This window comes from Enhydra lutris, unplaced genomic scaffold (genome assembly GCF_002288905.1).
Source record: "Enhydra lutris kenyoni isolate GAN:26980312 unplaced genomic scaffold, ASM228890v2 scaffoldscaffold9, whole genome shotgun sequence".
In the NCBI taxonomy this organism is placed as follows: Eukaryota; Metazoa; Chordata; class Mammalia; order Carnivora; family Mustelidae; genus Enhydra; species Enhydra lutris.
In genome coordinates this window covers 3,339,544-3,361,428 of record NW_019154093.1, presented here as the reverse complement: position 1 = coordinate 3,361,428, position 21,885 = coordinate 3,339,544, and the positions used below count along the sequence as shown (strand labels likewise).

Sequence of the window (21,885 nt, the reverse complement as noted above, 5' to 3'; positions counted from 1 at the left end):
CTTGCCCACATGGTAGAACCGGGATCTGACTCAGGCTGGGTCCCAAAGTGGATGTTCTTTTCACCCCATCTGCATTATGGGCAGCACTAACTTAGCGCCTCCCAACCAAAAGGCTCTGATTTTGGCCCAAAATCAACCAAGCAAGCATTTATTCTTTATCTGTTCTTAAGAATTACTCCTAATACGTACATTGGGGAGGGTATGTGCTATGATGAGTGCTGTGAAGTGTGTAAACCTGACGATTCACAGACCTGTACCCCTGGGGCAAATAATACATTATATGTTAATAAAAATAATTAAAAAAAAAAAAGAATTACTCTTGAGAAATGATTGATTCTCAAACTGAGAAGTTCACCTGGGTAAACTTCTGGGAAGTAAGATAGAGTGCAATTCCTGGATAGAATTTACCTGTAATTCAGCAGTTAGTTTACCAGAGCTTGGAAAAGATAAGACCAGAAGAAAAAGGCTTATCAATCAACTCACAAATATGTATTTAATTTTACTACCTACAAAGCACTTTGGACAGCACGAGTTGCATACAGTGTTGCTTAGGAGATAAGGAGAACACGCCAATTTTTAATATAATTCAGAGTACCTACTAACCCACTGAGTAGTAGAGCCTGGCCCCTTTCCTCCAAACCTGAGCCAACCTCATCAAACCAGGGAAAGAATAACTCCTTATAACTATATAGTACATTCATTCAACAAATACTTATTGAGTACCTTTTAAGAGCCAGGAATATCTGTTAATTAATCTCTCTTAAAATAGTTGAGTGAGGTCAGAAATCAAGGATAATGAGCTTTCAAGAAACATATTATCTAATCTAAGATAAAAACTAATTAAGATACTAGGGAGTTCATGACAGTAACGTAAGAAAAGTATAAAAACCATGCCATTGAAACACAAGGGAAAAAGCCATCATGTCTGAGGAATCTGAGGTTGGTTTCATGGAAGATATGCAGGTGTCATGCTTCTGAAGCATGAATATGGTCTTGGCTGGTGGAATGGTGGTGGTAGTGTTGATGGAAGAAGGAAGTGGGGGCCTTCCAGCTAGATGGAAGACAGAAAGAGGCAAATGCTTGAAATATCTTTCAATGAGCGACAAGCGACAAACCACATCCTGTGTAGCTATTTACTATACACCAGATCCATCCCTTCTCTTGTATACAAAGCCCTGGATCTGAGGATCGTCCCCTCTCTCCCGTATCATCTCCCCCTCCTTCACCGACTCATCCCCCCCAATAAACAAATATGCGGTAATAGTTCCCATTGAAAAAAACCTCCTGAACAACCTTAACCACACTGTCACCCCATCACTACTGAAACGGTTCTTGTCCAAGTTACCAATGACCTCCACAGGGCCAAATCCGTGGTTCTCATTTACTTGATTAATCAGTGGTACCTTGACAGTCCATCTGCCTCAGAACACACTCCTCCCTAACTTCCACCACATTTTCTTACTTCTCTGCTAACTTCCCAGGCAGTTCCGTTTCAGTTTCCTTTGCTAGTCTGTCCCCACCTCCAGTTGGAGTCCTAACTCTAAAAGTTGGGACACGCTGGGGCTCAAGTCCTCAAAGCCCTGCCCTCTCCCTGTATTTACTCTCCAGGTGACCTCAGATATTTACTTAAATACCATCTGTATGTACTGACTCCTAAATTTGTATCTCTTACGTGGGCCTCTCCTCTGAACTCCAAACTACACACCCAGCTGCCTCCCCTGGGTAGGTGCACGTGGATATGACAGGCCCTCTACCCCCTCCCACCTCCGCTTCCCTCCGGTCTTCATAGTTAGCACCTCAAACTAAAGCCCAAATGCTCCCCACGCCCCTACCTACTTCTGCATCCCTTCTCCTCTCAATGCAAATCTTCCAGTTACTCAGTCCAAAAACTTTGTGGGGTTATCCTCAACTATTCTCTTTCCTACCTTACATCCAATCCCTCAACAAATTCTGTCAGCTTTGCTGACTCCTCACTACCTCCAGCACCACCATCTCTTACTGAAATTATTAATATTGTCTACCAACTAGCCTGCTGCTTCCAGCTTGCCTTCTGACTGCCCAGTTTCCACACAGAAGCCAGACTAATTCTCCTAAAAGGGAAGCCAGATCACATCGTCCCCCTGGTCAGACTTCTAACGACATCTATTTCCCTCTAACAGGACAGCTGCAATCCTCGTATTCTCCTAGAAGGCCCTCCATGATCCAGTTTCCCCTAACTTCCTCTCCTCTCCCTCGCTTCACTCCACCTACTCCGACCTCCTTACTGTTACTGAAAGATACCAAGCTCATTCCGAACATCTGGCTACTACCCTTGGTGAAACACTCTCTTTCCACTTATCAGAGGAGCTTGCTTCTTCTCTTTCTTCAAACATCCACTCAATGACACTCTGAGAAAGGACTGCCCTCACCACTCTATCTACGATTGTGAGTAGCCTCTCCCTACTACCCCCATTCCAGCACTCCCTATCTTTCATCATCAAATTAATTTTTCTCCATAACACTTACCACTACTTGGCATATTAGTCTTATTTTATATTTGTTTACCAGTTCATTGTAACCCCTGTTAGAGTGTAAGTGCCATGAAGGTAGGGACTCTACCTGTTTTGTTCACTACTGTACCTGCAGTGACTAGAACAGAGTTTGGCACATAGACACTTTTAACAAAGGAGGTTAAAGAACAGTTGTGTGTGGGAAGGAACTGGTCAGAGACAGTGCTGGGATTGTGAAGAATCTTCAAGGAACTCAGACTTTATTCCATAGAATGGGAATCATGTAAGGCTTTTGAGCAGACCACCCTGGACAACCTTGTGTCCTATCAGAATGGGTCCAGGATTGGCAACCTCTCTATCTCAAATAGGCCTGAAGAAGTTCTCTGGAAAAGGGGAAAAATCCAGTACTGCAGCCAAGGGATGACAACCCTTGATCTGTTCTTTTATATATAGTAGAGCAGAGAGTAAATACAGTAGCAACATAAGAAGAAAATTACATTCTGGATCAAGTATGGCTAAATTTCACTGTAACTGTAGGCAGCCTGATCCTCAGTGCACATGCTTTCTTATACAGCACCAATTCAGAAAAATCCATGATGGCATATGATAAGTGAAAGAAAGAAGCCAGCAAAGTATAGGCCATAGATTCATGGAAAGATCATCCAGGGCTTCACTACAAAAACCTCTATTTCTGTTTTGCCAACCACTTCATAGCCCATTTCCATTTTCAATACATAGTTTCCTCTTGTTCTAATTATGCCCCCAAAAATGACTTACAATTTTCAGACACTTGGACAAAAATTGTCATGGTACTGAATGGGTATATAGGACCAAACCAATGCATACTCAGTATGTGGACAACATGTGCATTCACTACGTGTATGTTTGATTTAAAAAGGTGGGGGCCTCAGGGCTACAAGGACCCCATGCTCCTACCCCTGTTCCCTTCATTATTACCTTCCAGCAGCAACAGGATTCAGTCTCTGTTACTCTCCCAACTGAGGGCAGATCTCACTGAGTGAAGGAACTAAGGAGCTACAGATGGCAAGAGCTTGTGGACGCTGCCTATTCAAAGGTAGCTGGCAATGCAGTGCTAGGCATTATGTGGAACAGGTGACATCCTTTCTTTATCTGGGGCCATTTCCTGGTTTCCCAACATGCCTAGTACCTTCTCCTTTACCTTGATATTCTCTTCACCAGACTGCAAAAAAAAAGTGGGACAATGAAGCAGTCTAGTAAAGAAGCAGAGGTGAGAACTCAATAGCTCATTTCTGACTTTCTGGTTCCAGTTCTGAGTGGCCCAACCACACTTGATTTCCTGTTGCTGGATTTCTATGTGATCCAATAAAACCCTTGGAGTGGGTGTCTGTCCTCTGCCCCCAGAAACGCCCTGGGTGCTCATCTTTCTACTTATGCTTTTAGTTGCTTGAGCGTAGGTGTTGTATACAACCTTTAATTCATGGGACTTGCCCATCACACAGGCTTCCACACACTGGGCACGCTTGCTACCCATTAATTTATTTGGCAACATGGACTGCTGAAGGCATTTCCTTTCAGATGAACCTACTCAGTTCCACATGTGGTTCCCAGAGCCAACCAGTGCTGGAACGGGTGTCTGAATCTGCCAATCTGAATCTACAAATCTCACAAACTGAAAACATCCATTTCCAGTAGGAGTTTCCTCTGGTAAGGAAAGTCAATCTCCTATTGAAGTCAAAGATTTAAAGGGTAGGGGTCCCTGTCTGGCTCAGTCAGAGGAGCATGCACCTCTTGATCTCAGAGTCATGAGTTTGAGCCCAACATTGGTCTTAGAGATTACTTAAGGAAGTTTCAAAAATTATTAAAAAAAAAAAAAAAAAAAGATTTAGAGGGTAAAAGGAAACAGATAGGAGGCCTAGAATCTTGATTTATTGTTGTGAACAGAAATAGAACCATAGGGGAAAAAAAGAAATAGATCAACAGATAATATCAAATGGTCGCTAAGAGTAGCTGGCGACAGAGTAAAACTGACCTTGTGAGTCCTGATAAGTCAAGCACCTACCAGTGCACAACAGACATGCTGAAGCACTCAATACACATCTGTTGAGTAAATAACTAGGGCACTGTGAGCTAATGGCTGACGCGCAGTAGAGAAAAAAAGAACAGAGGGCTAGCAATCTGAAGGTCTGGGTTCTTATTTTGACTCTATCTCTGGTAGTTGTGTAGCTTCGGGTGAGACATTCCTCTCCATTTTCCTAATATGTAAAATGGAACAGTAACCCCTAGTCTGGCTACTTCATTGGAGTATATAAGGATAAAACAAAATAAAAAACATGAAGATATTTTACAAACCATCAGCACTAAACAAATACAAGGCATCAAAGATCATAAAGGGATTAACAATGAGGTGAAAAGACAATGATGCTAGATGAAACCCTGGTAGAAACGTGGGGCAGAGAGGATCAAGGGGGAACTTTTAAACATTTCAACTCCCTAGATCACTTTTTAATCAAAGACAACTCATGAGTTAGAAGTTCAAATACACAAAGGCACTTTAGAAAATAATAATAATTAATAAATAATAAAGTATGATGATTATTACTGCCATGATTCATCAGACCATTCCTCTACTAAGTGAAGAGTGATGGGGGATAAGATAACAGGTTGACTAAGCAGCTCATATAAGAGCCTCATACCTAGCAGATCTTAATAATTATTTTGGTGAAATGAAATACATATTTCAAAGCAGCTTTAGAAACAAAGCAATAACTTATTGTACCATATGTTTTAAGCAGTGCAAACCAACTTAACCAAAGACCCACAGAAGTGAAATATCCACAGAACTGCTTTAGGAATCTGACATATATTTTTTACTAACTAAAAGGCTGAAAGAGAAAGAACAATCCTTGAAACATATAAACAGAATAGCTGTTAAATACCCAGCTCTATTAAAAAGTCAAATCACCTGTTTGCGGACATGATCTTAAATGCAGAAAATCCTAAAGATTCCATAAAACAACTGTTAGAACTGCTAAGTGAATTCAGCAAAGTTGCAGGATACAAAATCAACACCCCAAAATCAGTTGCATTTCTATACATTAACTATATATATACACATATATGCAAATATATGTGTATATATGTGTATATACATATACATGTGTATGTATACATATATTTGTGTGTGTGTGTATGTATATATTTCTTTCTATACATTAACAATGCGCAATCCAAATAGGAAATAAAGAGAACAATTCAGTGGCAATTGCATTAAAAAAGAATCAACTTAACCAAGGGGGCAAAAAGACTTGTACACAGAACACTGCAAAACGCTGCTGAAAGAAATTAAGGATAAGGCAAATAAATAGAAAAATATCCACGTTCGTGGACTGGGAGACTTAATATGGTTAATATCCCAATACCACACAAAGCAATCTACAGATCTGATGCAACCCTATCAAAATCCCAATAATATTTTTTGTAAAAATCAAAAAATCCATCCTAAACTTCATCTGGAATCTCAAGGGGCCACAAACAGTCAAAATAATCTTGAAAAAGAAGAACAAAGTTAGGGGACTGACCTTTCCCAATTCCAAAACTTCCTACAAAGTTAGAGTAATCAAAATAGTGTGGCAGAGCATACAGAGAGATGAGCAGACCAATGGAATAGAGTAGTCAGCCAGAACTAAAACCTTACATATATGGTTAAATGATTTTTAACAATGATGCTAAAACCAGTCAGTATGGAAAGGACAGTTCTTTTGAAAAACTGGTGCTGGGAAAACTGGAAAGATCCACATGCCCAAAAAAAAAAAAAAGTTGGAGTCACACCATATACGAAAAAAAACCTTAAAATGGGTCAAAGACCTAAGTACAGAAGTTAAAACTATAAAACTCTTAGAGGAAAACAGAGGGGGGAAGCTTCATGACAGGATTTAACAATGGTTTCTTGAGTATGACACCAAAATTATGGGAAACAAAAGGAAAAAGTTGGTAAGTTGGACTTAAACAAGATTAAAATTTTTGTGCATCAAAACACACGATTACAGGGATGCCTAGGTGGCTCAGTGGGTTAAAGCCTCTGCCTTCGGGTCGGGCCCTGGGATGGAGCTCCACATTGGGCCCTCTGCTCAGCAGGGAGCCTGCTTCCCTTCCTCTCTCTCTCTCTGCCTGCCCCTCTGCCTACCTGTGATCTCTGTCAAATAAATAAAATCTTAAAACACACACACACACACACACACATGATTACAAGAATGTACTTCACACCACCGTGAAAAGCCATACACTTAAAAGTGGCTAATATGGTAAGTTTTAGGTGTGTTTTTTAAAAATGTAAATCTGGGGGCAGTTGAGTGGCTCAGATGGTTAAGTGTCTGCCTTTGGCTCAGGTCATGATTCTAGGGTCCTGGGATCGAGTCCCACATTGGGCTCCCTGCTCAGCAGGGAGCCTGCCTCTCCCTCTGCCTCTCTCAGTCTCTCACGAATAAAAAATAAAATCTAAAAATAAAATTAAAAATAAAAATGTAAATCTGGAATAAAAACAGGACACTATCAACAGAGTAAGACAATTCACAGAATGGAAGAAAACATTTGCAGGAAGTCACACATCTAATTAAGGATTGGTATCTAGAATATATAATGAACTACTTGAATCTAGTGTCTATTTACCCAGTCTCTGATCACAAAGCCCATTTTTAAGCACCAGCCATCGTAGCTGACACGTGCCAGGCGGTGCTGTATCCCACCACGGTGCTCAGAGTTTCACATGCATCACCTCATCCTAACAACCTTACGAAGTAGATGCTTATTACTCCCACTTTACAAACAGGGAAACAGATTCAGAGAAGTTAGTAATTACACTAAGTTCCACAGTGAGGAGGTGGCTGAGAGCAGAACACAGGCAATGTGTCTCACAGCCCGGGTTCTGAAGTGCCACTCTCCACTGCCTCCCCTAATCCCACCACATCCACCGGACGTGATACTAGATCACACTGCAAATGAGCACTACAAGACTGTGTGGCAAACATGGAAAGATGCTCATGACAAGGTAAAAAGGGAGGAAACAAAACGGTATATACATCTTTACCGTATCTAGGTAAAATATGCATCTGAAAACAGTTGGTAAAAAAAAACGTGCCCCAACAGTACAGACCCCGGTAAAGTAGGGAGGTTATGGGTTTCCTCTTTTGTTGTACATTTCAATAATGAGGTTATAAATAATGGAAACGTCTATTTTCCCTCTTTAAATGAGTCCTCAGACCTCTATGAAAAAGGCCCTAGAAACACTAGCATGAAAAATAAAGGTATGTTTAAGTCCTGTGTTCAAAAAGAAGCAATCCTGCCAGCAGTACGGGTCTGGGGCTGTTGCCTCTGTGAGGGAGCTGAGCTAAGTCTGGCAATGCTGAAGGTTTGCCTCTGGTAGGCAGTGCCTGAAGTAGGTAGGGTTTATAAATTTCTATTTCTTTGGTTCACAGGAGAATAGTACCAAACTAAAATAATATCCCCACTGCTCAAAATCAGTGTTTTCCAAGTGCCATTCCTATAATATTGCCACAGTTTTTAAAAAATTTTTTTAAAGATTTTATTTATTTATTAGACAGAGATCACAAGTAGGCAGACAGGCAGGCAGAGAGAGAGAGAGAGTGGAGGAAGCAGGCTCCCTGCTGAGCAGAGAGCCCAATATGGGGCTCAATCCCAGGACCCTGGGATCATGACCTGAGCCAAAGGCAGAGGCTTTAACCCACTAAGACACCCAGGCGCCCCATTGCCACAGTTTTTACCCCATGTGTTTACAAACTGCTAATTTTTTACTTAAAAAAATTTTTTTTTAAGATTTATGAATTTGTTTTGAGGAAGAGAGAGAAAAAGAGACCACGCGTGGGGGTGGGGGTGGAGAGGTAGGAGAGAGAGAATCTCGATCTCTACTGAGTGAGGAGCCCAACTCATGGCTCAATCCCACAACCCTGAGACAACGACCTGAGCTGAAATCAAGAGTTGGACGCTTAACTGACCAAGCCACCCAGGTACCCCTTAAATTTTTTTTTTTTTTTAAATTTGACAGAGAGAGAGATCACAAGTAGGCAGAGAGGCAGGCAGAGAGAGAGGAAGGGAAGCAGTCTCCCTGCTGAGCAGAGAGCCCGATGTGGGGCTCGATCCCAGGACCCTGAGATGGTGATCTGAACTGAAAGCAGAGGCTTTAACCCACTGAGCCACCCAGGCACCCCACCCCTTAAAATTGTTCTTAAAATTTGATTTATTTCCACTTTAAGAAAAAATAAAAATGCTTTACTAAAAGGGAAACTTTATAACAACAACTCTAAATAGAAAGCCTGAATCCCATGCTTTAAATGGAAGGTAACTATAAAAATAAATATATTTAAAAAAAAACAATGCTTTGGCTAAATATAATTTACTGCCTACTAAAAGCAGCAGCTGGTAGGCTAAGACAGTTTGTTTTCACAGGAGGCAGTTTGGATTTTCTTTTAAGTGCTGTGGAAAATCACTGAAGGGTTTTATATAGGAAGACATGGTGTGACTGGGTATCTTAACTACGCTCTCTTGGAAATTTTTTTTAAAATGAGAAAGACATAGAACTGAACAACTGAACAACACCATCACCTACTTTTACCTAAATGACAATTAGCAAACACTACTCCCTAATGGAATCCTGTGCACTACTGGTAGGAATGAATCAGTCACTATGAAACACAGTGCAGCGGTTCCTCAAAAAAAGAAAAAAAAATTAAGTCAGAACAGAATTACCACATAATCCTGAAACTCCTATTCCCGGTATATACCCAAAGGAACTGAAAGCAGGTCTTGAAGAAATATTTGACACAACTATGTTCATAGCAACATTATTCACAATAGCCAAAAGGTGGGAGCAACCCAACGGCCAACAACAAATGAATGGATAAGCAAACTGTAGTGTGTACACATAATGAAATACTATTTAGTCTTAAAAGGGAAGGAAAATGACCCATGCTATATATCCTCAGGATAGTTTACTAAGTCAAATAAGCCTTTCATAAAAAACAAATACTGGGATGCCTGGTAGCTCAGCTGGTTAAGTGTCTGCCTTCAGCTTGGGTCATGATCCCAGGGTCCGGCTCCTTGCTCAGTGGGGAGCCTGCTTCTCTCTCTGCCTGCTGCTCCCCCTGCTTGTGCTCTACCTCTCTGACAAATAAGTAAAATCTTAAAAAAAGAAGAAGACAAATACTGTGTTATTCCACTTATAGGAGATACCTAGGTAGTCTAAATCATAGACAGAAAGTCATGTGGAATTGTCTAAAATTTCTGGACGTAAGAGACTCCATTTTGAAGCTCTATGTTCCTTTCCAAATTGATGGACTCTTGAATGGGGACAGAAGCAGCAATTGCTGTATAAGCAGCTGCTCATAACACTCTAACAGACCAACTGGTATTTGATCACATGAGGACAGGGAAGGTAATTATTACATACCAATGACAGTTCCACTTGATAGCACTGATAAAATAATCAAGAAGACAGGCATGAGAAGTGGCTCAGCTGGTCAGCACCAAACTAGAAGGGTCTGTTCTCTTCTTCAGCTACATCGTGTAATTACATCTTTCCTTCTCTCTTAGAAAAAACCTTGGCTTTCCATAAATGAGTGACACAAATCTGTGATCTACTAATTGCAATTCTGAGATCCCAAATAAAGGCCTGTGTTCTTTTTCATGTTCACCTCCTTTTCTCACTTGATGGTAGAATGGTGGTTCCCAGGTGCCAGGGAGAAAGAATGAGGAGTCAGTGTTTAATGGGCAGAGTTTCAGTTTTGCAAAACGAAGAGTTCTGGAGGTGGACGATGGCTATGACCGCACAACAATGTGAATTACGTAATGCCAAAGAACTGCACACGTAAAAAAGTTATGGGTGCCTGGGTGGTACAGTCAGTTGAGAGCCAACTCTCGGTTTCCGTTCAGGTCGTGATCTCAGAGTCCTGAGATTAAGCCCCATGTGGGGCTCTGGGCTGCGATTCTCTCTCTCTTAGCCCCTCTAAGATAGATAGATAGATCGATCGATCGATCGATCTATCTATCTATCTTTTTAAAAAAATGGTTAAGATGGTGGATGCCTGGGTGGCTCAGTCGGTTAAGTATTGACTCGATTTTAGCTCAGGTCACGATTGCAGGGTGGTGAGATCAAGCCCCTGCATAGAGCTACTAGTCCAGCAGGGAGTCTGCTTGAGATTTTTCTTCCTCTGCCCCTCCCACACATGCACACATGTGCACATGCTCTCTCTCTAAAATAAAATAAATAAATCTTTAAAAATAAGAATGGGTGGGCACCTGGGTGGCTCAGTGGGTTAAGCCTCTGCCTTCAGCTCAGGTCATGATCTCAGGGTCCTGGGATTGAGTCCCGCATCGCATCGGGCTCTCTGCTCAGCGGGGAGCCTGCTTCCTTCTCTCTCTCTGCCTGCCTCTCTGCCTATTTGTGATCTCTCTCTCTCTGTGAGAGGAAGAAAAGAAAAGAAAAAAAAAGAAAAGAAAAGGAAGAGTAAGAAGATGGGGGGGCACCTGGCTGGCTTTGTTGGAAGAGCACATGACTCTTGATCCTGGGGCCTTGAGTTTGAGCCCCATGTTGGTTGTAGAGATTACTTAAATAAATAAAACTTAGAAAATTTTTAAGTGGTTAAGATGGTAAAATTTATGTTATGGATATTTTACCACAATTTAAAGAAAACAACAGTAACACCAAATGCAAAGCCTATAGATTTTGGCTTGAGCAACTCAGAGAATAGTGATCTATTCACTGAGGGCAAAATGTGGAAGGAGCAGCTTTGGATAGAAAAATTAAAGAGCTGTGGGGTGTGTTAAACCTGATACAAACTTGACAATTAGATGAAGATGTCAAGTAGGCAGATGGAGTTCTAAATCTGAAGTGCCAAAGAAAGTCAGGGATGGAATTACAGATTTGGATAAAAATAATGATACAAATACTTAATCTGGGTATTATTACCATGTAAGTAGTAATCAAAACCATAGGACAGGATGAGATTACCCAGAGAGGAGGTGGTCAGAGAACAGAAGGGAGTAACAAGACAGCCTTGGAGCACCCCAACACTCAGAGTTAAAGCAGAGAGCAAAAAAATCATAATAATGAAGAGAACCAAGCAGTGAGATAAAGATGCTTTAAAAAAAAAAAAATCAGATGCCTAGACCCAACTCCTGGGAACTTGGAACTAAGAGGTGAAAGGCAAATGAAATGTCCCTCGGCTAGTTCAATAGTCTGTGAGTGAGAGACAGGAGAGAGTGCAGCACGCGGTAGAAGGAATGGGAAGGAGAAGAAAAGAATACTTAGATGGCGCCACTAACAGGACTCAGTGACTGAATAGATATGGGATGGAAAGGAGAGGAAAACAAATGACATGCTGGTTTCCTTCTGGCAGGTTATTACTGTCCTTAAAATAAGTAATACAAGATAGAAGGATAGAAACAAGTAATACAAGATAGAAGGATGGTGTTGTTTTTATAGTGGGTGGGTGTGTGTGCATGGGGGGGGGGCTGAAGAAGACAGAATGGTAGTCATGACAGCCAACATTCATTAAGCACTTAACTTGTCAGTGTTTTCTATGTATCTTGGGGAGCTGGGCATGCCCTCACAAGGAACACTGTCATCAAAGACCACAACAATCCTCCTTTGAAAATTAAGGAGGGCCCAAAGTTACACAGGTGGTCTATAACACAGAGGGCCTCAAACCTGGGTCTGAGGGACTCTAAGCCAAAGTCTGAGGTACCTGTGGGATACTAGTTAGGAATGTGGGAGCCATCAAGGCAGTTAAAGTCTTACGAGGGATGTGATTACCAGGGAGAGAATATACAGATCAAGAAACTACTATTCAAATACTTAGCTAGTTCTTACAATGGTATAAAGGGCCTTTTCCTCCCCTATAAAATGAAGTAACGCTTAATTTGTAGGGAATGCCCATTGAGGACAAGGACCTGATCATAGTTTTTTTATTCCTAGGGTTGCACTACTTGGAACAAAAAGACCACTCAACAAAAAATTGCTGAAGCTTTTAAAAAAACAAAATGAAACAAAAACCCAATAGCTGGATACAATTAGAAAGATAATACACAATATGAGAACAACTATTTCCTGACCAAACTACAGCAGTTTTTTTTCCGTTCCCTCTCTGGGTGGCATGCAACAAATGCCCTGTCTTTTTCAGCACCATAATAATGTCTGTTTTATGAACTGTTCTGCTGTAATCAGTATACAGGAGACAGAACTCTGTGAGACAGGCACTCTTATCCACCACTGGGCACAGAGAAGTACTTTCTGGAAAGACAATTTGATAAAATGTATCAAGAGCCTTAAAGCCCTAACTCAGTAATCTTACTTAGGCATTTATCCAAAGAAAACAGTAAGAGATATGGCCAAAGACTTCAGGTGGAAGTAATAAAAATATCCAACAATAGAAAAATTATTAAATAAACCATCATACAGCCATAGGGTAGAATATTATATGTTGTTCTTAAATTAAGTTTTTGAACAGTTAAAAATATTGGTAAATTATTTTGATATGTATAATGAAAAAAGTATAATATAAACTAGACCTAGTACAACCATAATTTTGTGTTTAAATGTAGATGTAGCTATCTATCATCATTACCAAGCAAAAAGACTGGAATGTACCAAATATACTGTAATTCTCTTTGGATGGAAAGATCACAGGAGATCCTAATATTCTTTATGTTTTTCAGGACTTCTAAAATCTCTGCAAAAAGTACATTTTTATTCTATTTTTTTAGTATATTTTTATTTTAAAACCCTAAAAAATATGATAAATAAAAGCAACACAGCACTCACCTTCTTTCTTTTTCTAGAAGAATTCCTTGTGGGGTCAGGCTTCTCAAACTCTGCTGACTTTGCCTCTTCCTTCTCCTCTTCCTCATCAGGTATCAGAGAATATTTGGTCCCTCCTGGTTGCATGAAACAATCCTTTGCGAAGTGGCCTGCAGAAGAGAGGTAGAAAAGGTAGGGAAGGGAGAAGCAGCCTCTCCTCTTGGCAGGTGGAGCCTCCCCAGAGGCTCCTAAAAGGGGCTGGTTAGTTGAAGAAGTATTACTGAGTTCATTCAGAGCAGCTGCTGGATTCTGAGCAGATTTTCTGTCACCTCAAGATGGCATTGCCCACTCAACCAGAGTCAGACCAGCAGCTGGTCCTAGAGCTGTGGGAGACACTGGCACTGCTTTGGAAATGGCAGAGGAAGCAGGCTTGTGCTGCCTCCCATTAGCAATGGGGCTTAGTAATTTTTAAAGATCTGCTTGGAACTTATTCCTGACATTGAAAGGCTGCTCCAGAGAGCAGAATGCTTAGCAGAGGGAGCCGAGTGGCAGGCCAAGCCCTACAGGAAGAGAGCTCTTAGGCAGCTGGCAGGAAGGTGGCATTCACATCCAAGCTAACACATTGAGAGACAGGCAGTCACCTGGGGCACTCAACACTCAGACTGTCAGGTTTGGCAAGGGCCTTAGAGATCATCAAATCCAGCACTGCATGTGCAGATATAAAGACCTGGAGTAGAGAAGTAGCTCAAGGTCACAAAAAGAGCAGCAGAGCTCAAACTTACTCCAGGTCTCATGCCTCCCTGCTCTATGCTGTTCCTGCTGCACCGAAACCAACCACCTAGGGCCTGACCTTTGCTAACTAAGCCAAATTCCATCTCTCATTATTCTTCTCTGCCTCATGTCACACCTGGTTGGACGTAAGCTGAAGGTAAGAGTACCCACCCTCCCTGAACCTTCAGTGCTATCAAGCGGCTGTTTAACAGCTACTACAGAGCTGATTTTATCCAAGCCTGTGTAGACCCTATTTCAGGGGCACAGATGATCCCATGAGATCATCAAAAAGCTATGCGTAAACTGCTTTGCAACTCTGGATCCAGAAGCTAGATGGTGCCTGGAAGGGTAATACAGCATAGTTTTTCAAATATCTGGAATGTTTACACAATTCCCCTGAGGAGGTATTCTTTCCATTTTTCTTTTTTCCTTCCTCCCTCTACATTAATGGTAAGTAGGGGCTTAACTCCCACACCAATCAGGGCACAAATCCGCTACCAACTATTGTAGAAAAATCAAGAGAGCAAGGTAAATAGAAGGCAAGGAAGAAGGGGTGACAAATTGAGGTCACTCTGAAAATGAGACGCTGGCAATTCCTCTCATGATAGGTCTGACAAGGAAAGTCAGACTGAGAGTGCTCTCGATCACCTGAGTAAGACCAGAAGAAACCTGAGCGAGCAGCTAGCCTGTGTTCTTTAGTACTAAAAGGAGATTGTATTCAGAAGTCTGAAGTTAAAGAAACAAGGAAGAGCAAGAAAGGGTCTGACTTGAATCCTTGAGCAATATATTTCCAAATCACTTCATTTTTGCTGCAGAATAGTAATGGTCCTTGGAGATAAAAATTTACAGTGCTAACCATAATCCAACACTCTCCCCCCTTTGGTTGCAGTACATGGGGATCTTGCCCACACAGGGCATCAACCACAGGTGGGGGTGGGGTTGTCAGCAGAATATCCGGCATGGCCAGCATTCAGAAGAGGACACAGAAAGGGCATGAACTCTGGTAAGAATCTAGGAGGATTAACAGCACGAGCAGGTGAGGCCATCACTGACTAAAAAGCAGGGTGAGCCATACCCAAACCAGGCGACCTTCCCCACCTAGTAAAGATCCATCACAAGGAGGAAGGACTGGCCCGGCAGAGGCTTCACCTTACCTTTACAGCCACACTTCTTGCAGGTGGTGTTCAGGACAGCCTCAAGGGTGATCTTCTGCCCAGTGTAATCCTGGAAGGACCGCCGCCGCCTCTCTTCTTGCCTATAACGAAAAGGATACTGACTATTGGCCCTCTTAAGAGATGGGGCCAGAGATACTAGAAGGTAATGCTGTACGCTAGGTTTTTCTGTCCTTGGCAGGTAGAAGGGAGAAGAAGGAAAAGCGTCCTGCATGGGGAGACAAGCGGGGAAAGCAACAACATGAAACAGGTATTTTTTTTTCATTCAGGACAGGCTCTGAATTAATAATTATGAATGACATGCCTTCAGCTCACCAATGCACAGAGGATGAAGATATAATTACCTCGCTAAGCCCCCAGTAACCCTGACACAGTCAACCCTGGGTTTAAAAAACCTTCAAAGACTTCCTAGACCATCAAGCTTAAATTCCTTACTGTGGTACTTGAGGCCTTCCATGGTCTGTCTCTAACCTGCTTCTCCAGCCCCAACTTTACTTGCATGAGATTTGCTAGCCAAAAAGGACTAGTTGACCTTCTCCAGATGGTTCAATGCCCTTGCTCATAGTTCCCTCTCTCCAAAATGCTGCTTCCCCTCTTTCCTCCCACCTCACCACCCCCAAACATTTCAAAGCTCAGCTTAGTCACCACCTCTCCTCCTATCAAGTCATCTCCTGAGGACCTCAGCCAGAATTCATCTCTTAGTTCACATTCCTCTATCATTTCTTAAAAATTCTACGTTTATTACTAAAGTATAATATAGGCACAAAGTGTTTATAAGCATACAGCTTGATTGGTTTTCACAATTTGAACATACCCAGGAAACCCTCACTCCGATAAGGAAACAGAACATTGCCAGCACCTCCAAGGCCCCTCCAAGGGTAATCATTATGCTGGTTTCTAACAGCATAGATTAATTGTATTGATTTTTGCAAATTGTGTAAGTGGAATCATACAGTATGGACCCTTCTGTGTCTGGCTTCTTTCACTCATTTGTGAGATCCATCCATATTGCCATGTGCAGTTGTAGATAACTGATTCTCATTGCCATAAAGTATTCTGCTGTTGATGGGTACCTGAGTAGCTTCTACTATGATCAGTACTTCTTCTATGAACTTTCTAGCACATCTTTCGGTGACAGATATAGATACGCATTTCTGTTGGGAAATGCCTCGTTCCTGGTAGGAGGGGAACACTATACTGGGTTGTAGGCATCAGAGGTAGCAAGCCCTGCCAGCCAGTTTTCTATAATGTTTACCAATTACACTCCTGCCAGCAGCAGATCCTAAACACCCCAGATGTCTCTCTTTGACCTTTACCATAACACATGGTACCCACACAGAGTAGGTACTCAGAAATGTTTGACAGAAGAATGTCACTCTGGATCACTCTTTTTTTCAAACTCAAACTGTAGTCTATACACACTGCAGTCCTAGCACATATTGCCTAAATAAAGTCCTAGCCCTTTATTGCCTGATACATTAATGTTTCTTCTCTAGATTGTGAGCCCTTTCTGCAGTATCTTACTTATGTTTGTTTCCCCACACCTTAGCCCAAAGCTTGGCAAGCAACAGCATCAATAAATGTTTGCTGAGGGATGCCTAGGGGGCTCAGTTGTTAAGTGTCTGCCTTCGGCTCAGATCATGATCCCAGAGTCCTGGGACCGGTCCCACATGGGCTCCCTGCTCAGCATGGAGCCTGGTTCTCCCTTTGCCTGCTACTCTCCCTGTTTGTGCACTCTCCCTCTCTCTCTTTCTGCCAAACAAATTAATAAAAATCTTTTTAAAAATAAAGTAAAACTTTAAAATGTTTGTTGAAATCTCTATGCTCTTGGGGCACCTGATTGAGCATCCAACTCTTGGTTTCAGCTCAAGTCTCGATCTTGGGGTCATGGGATCAAGCCCGGCATCGAGCTCTGCACTCAAAAGGGATTCTGCTTGATATTCTCTCTGCCTCTGCCCCTCCCTCCACTCATGCTCTCTTTCTCTCTCTCTCAAAGAAATAAATTTTTTTAAAAATTCTGTGCTCTTGCCTCCAAATATTTTTCCTTACCGGAACCTCTTTAACTTTGAACTTTGACTTCACCTAAGCTTTTCCAACTATTCACCAAGTCTATAGAGTCCAGCAAAACCAGAAATATTTTGCCAAAAAAGCTGCATTACCCAGAGAAACACAGGATGACAGCATCAGAACAGAACAAAACTACCCACCTGATGCATTTTAGCTAATAGTTTCATGGGATACACTGGTTCTAGAGAGGAAACAGAAAGACCAAGATACGCCATATTCCGTCCTGGTCCTTATTCAGTTCAGCTAACATACCGCATGTTTGCTAAAATGTTCCCTACCACCAGAGGCAGGGTTAATTACTCTTTTGTGTTCCCACAACATCTGGTCGTTTTGTTAGATTTGCTTATATTTTGGCTTACCCTCTGTACCATGAAAGATACCATCAAAGATAAAGACTATGTCTGGGGTACTTGGGTGGTTCAGTGGGTTAAGCCTCTGCCTTCAGCTCAGGTCATGATCCCAGGGTCCTGGGATCGAGCCCTGCATTGGGCTCTCTGCTTGGCAGGGAGCCTGCTTCCTCCTCTCTCTCTTCCTGCCTCTCTGCCTACTTGTGATCCCTGTCTGTTAAATAAATAAATAAAATCTTAAAAAAAAAAAAAAAGACTATGTTTGGGGTGCCTGGGTGGCCCAGTTGGCTAAGCATCTGACTCTTGATTTTGGCTCAGGTCACAATCCCGGGGTGATGGGATCAAGCCTCATGCTGGGCTCTAAGCTCAGCACTGAGTCTGACTGAGATTCTCGTTGTTCCTCTCCCTCTGCCCCTCCCTGTGTTCAGGCTCTCTCTCTCAAATAAGTAAATATATCTTTAAAAAAACAAAGTCTATGTCTTATTTTTTTCTGTATCTGGACAGTACACATTCCATCTAGCATACCAATGTCCAACAGAATGCCATGATGGACAAGTTCTATAAATTTATGTCTGTACCGTTGACTAATATTTTGATCTGTGGCTATTGAGCACTTAAAATGTGGTTAGTGTAACTGAAGAATTGGATTAAATTTTATTTAATTTTCATTTACATTTAAATAACCATATGTAACCATATGTAACTTAGTGGCTATCCAGTGGGACAGTGTAAACAAGCATATGATTTAAGTTTTGAAAAAGTCTGCTCAAGCAGGGCGCCTGGGTGGCTCAGAAGTTAAAGCCTCTGCCTTTGGCTCAGGTCTTGATCTCAGGGTCCCAGGATGGAGCCCCGCATCGGGCTCTCTGCTCAGCAGGGAGCTTGCTTCCCCCCACACCTCTCTGACTACTAGTGATCTCTGTCAAATAAATAAATAAAAAATCTAAAAACAAAAAAAAAGAAAAGAAAAAGAAAAAGAAAATGTCTGCTCCAATTCCCAGGTTTTGCCCTAGCATAATCTTATTTAAAAGACAAGGGTCAACACTCTGGTATGGTCATGGGAGAGGGTCATTTCAAAGAATAAAGCTTGAGTTAGAAAAACCAAGGTGGGGGAGCGAGGGTACAGAGGGAAATGGGAGTTACTTATCAACAGGCATAAAGTTCCAGTTAAATAAGAAGTAAATTTTAGAGCTCTGCTATAAACATTGTACCTAGTCAACAATACTATACTGTACAGTTAAAAATTTGTTAAGAGGGTAGATCTCATGTTAGGTGTTCTCACCACAATAAAATAATTTTTAAATAAAAGGGTAGAGAAGGGATGCCTGGGTGGCTAATCCATTAAGTGTCTGCCTTCAGCTTGGGTTATGGTCTCAGTCTTGGGATCGAGTCTCATGTTGGGCTCCCTGCTCAGCAGGAAGTCTGCTTCTCCCTCCCCTTTGTGCATTCACTCTCTCCTTCCCTCAAATAAATAAATAAAATCCTTTTAAATAAATAAATTAATTAAAAACCAGGGAAGGATCTTGGGGACGTAAGTTGAACAAGTCACAAACTCCATGGCATTCAGATATCCTTATCTGTGGAGCTGAGTTTCAAGTGGCTATGAGTCATAGCTTAAACAAACCCTCATTATAATCAATTCCAATATTCTGGGGGTTCTAACATATGACAAGCCAAATCATAACTCCTATCCAATACTCAACAAATGAATCACTTGCCTTCCTCCCTTTTCTGTGCTCACTGCCATGCTGGTTTAGGCGTGGCTACTTTGCAGCTACATAGTAACAAGTTTCCTCCTCCAGTCCCTCCAAGCAAGGCACACAACTGAATTAACCTTTCTTTTGTTCAACTATTAAGTGGCAAGCACCAGTGCCAATGATGAGTGTATCAAAAAGGCAGAATACAGTCTTTCTCAAGAAGCTTACAGTCTAGCAGCAGAAGGAGACATATAATAATTATATGTGGTGATAATTATAGTAGTGAACCACACTCTTCTAAAAGACTATGCTATGCTGGCTAAACCTACCTGGAAACTGCCTTTCCCCCTTTCCATTTACAGATTCCCTTTAACACTCTCGGACTCGGGAGATGAAATGTAAGATAGTTAGATACTGATGGAAAATGAAAGTTAGATACTGATGGAAATGTGGGAGGCTGGAGACAGCACTAAGCCACTAACCAAAACAGGGTGAGATCAGAGAATGGGGTACAAGGAGAGATTAATCTGTTCAGCTGCCTCTCCCCCTAAAAGGCTTAAAATTTTTTTTAATATATATTTTTTAATTTATTTGAGAGAGAGACAGAGATAGCAAGAGAGAGCACAAGCAGGGAGAAGAGGGAGAAGCAGACTCCCTGCTGAGCAGGGAGCCCAATGTGGGGCTTGATCCCAGGACCCTGAGATTATGACCTGAGCAGAAAGCAAATGCTCCAGGGTTTTAAAAAAATTAATGCTCTTTGGGGCACCTGGGTGGCTCAGTGGGTTAAGCCTCTGCCTTTGGCTCAGGTCATGATCTCAGGGTCCTGGAATTGAACCCTGAATCGGGCTCTCTGCTCAGCAGAGAGCCTGCTTCCCCTCTCTCTCTGCCTGCCTCTCTGCCCACTTGTGATCTCTGTCTGTCTAATAAATAAATAAAATCTTAAAAAAAAAAAAAACAAAACTAATGCTCTTTGACTGATAGTCAAAGTCAAAGCTCTCCACAATCTGACCAACATACCTTTCAAGCCTTACATTCTAGTACTTGACTGTATCCTCTTCTTTTCTTAAACAAGACTCCTAAATGTGCCTTGTGCTTTCCTGCCCCATGCCTTTCCTTAAATCATTTCTTCTGTCAGGAATACCATTCCTTCCCCTGCTGCCTGACAAAATCTTATCTGTTCTTCTAGAACTAGCTCAAATTCCACCTCTCTTCCAGCCATCGGGGCCTGAAATCAATTCATCATCTTTTTTTTTTTTTTTTAAATATTGTATTTATTTATTTGACAGAGAGACACAGCGAGAGAGGGAACACAAGCAGGGGGAGTGAGAGAGGGAAAAGCAGGCTTCCCACCAAGCCAGGAGCCCGATGCGGGGCTCGATCCCAGAATCCTGGGATCATGACCCGAGCCGAAGGCAGACGCTTAACGACTGAGCCACCCAGGTGCCCCTCAATTCATCATCTTCAAGCTAATTCCTAAAACCCTTTCTTTAACCTACTCTTTTGGCATTTATTACATTTGCCTTTTATTAAAGTGACCTGCAAAATTATCTCATTGCACTAGGCAGTAAGGCCCTTAGGCAGAAAACCTGGTATGGCCATTGTACCTAATATAGAATATGAACCCAAAAAATACTTGTTGAATAAATGAGTAAATGAAAGCACTAATAATCACTACACATCAGGCACTCTGGAAGATAAGAAAGAGCTATGTCCCCTGTTCTCCTAGGTCTTATATATTCTTTCAAAAGAAAAGGTATGATAATCACAGAAGAAAAACAGAGATCTTTTAAAAACAGTAACTAGGGGCTCCTGGGTGGCTCAGTGGGTTGAAGCCTCTGCCTTCCGCTTGGGTCATGGTCCCAGGGTCCCGGGATCAAGCCCCATATGATGCTCTCTGCTCAGCGGGGAGCCTGCTTCCTCCTCTCTCTCTGCCTGCTTCTCTGCCTATTTGTGATCTCTGTCTGTCAAATAAATAAATAAATAAAATCTTAAAAAAAAAAAAAAAACAGTAACTAAAGTAGCTATCATATACTGAGTTTCTACCATAGACTAGACATTAATCTGGCTCTTTACAAATAAGCCTGTATTTAAATCATTCCATCATTTCTGAGACACAGGCATCATCCCCTCTATCTGATAGTAAGAAGCTGAGGGTCGGAGAAGAGGAGTCTGCTCAAGGTCATATACTAGTTTGCAGCAGAACTAGGACTCTTTCTGATTTATGTCTAACTCTAAAAACTCTCAATATCATTCCACTATATCGTGTTTCTTTCCTGGATGCAGCTCTAGAAATAGTTTACAACAAACGCTTCTGTTTGGCCACTTGGTTATTACTAGAAATAGCCTATACATAGAAACCTGTACAGCACAAAACCAGAGAGCCCCTTCCCTTCTCTACCCTTGTTCTGAGACAGAGAAGTAGCCCTTTCATTTTACTTGTTTCACATTTTACCCCTACAAGAGTGACTTTGGGAAATTCCATTCCTTTTTAATGAGTCTGTATACAGCACAGGATTCTTTGGAGCAGAAGCAATTTATTATAATGTAATCAGTAAA

At 41.7% G+C, this 21,885-nt stretch overlaps 1 protein-coding gene across 3 annotated transcripts in view; it reads right to left on the bottom strand.

Moving 5' to 3' along the window:
* The window catches only part of LOC111143162 (zinc finger CCHC-type containing 17), a 56,666-nt gene that overhangs the window by 4,157 nt on the left and 30,624 nt on the right, over positions 1–21,885 (bottom strand). For 2 of the 3 annotated variants that reach the window (XM_022496672.1, XM_022496673.1), the window contains 2 exons: positions 15,204–15,304; positions 13,303–13,448 (listed from right to left, as the gene is read on the bottom strand). The exons of the other annotated variant lie outside the window; for it this stretch is intronic. In XM_022496672.1, the coding sequence (XP_022352380.1) occupies positions 13,303–13,448; positions 15,204–15,304 (247 nt within the window). The remainder of the gene's footprint in view (positions 1–13,302; positions 13,449–15,203; positions 15,305–21,885) is intronic. 3 annotated transcript variants of the gene reach the window in all.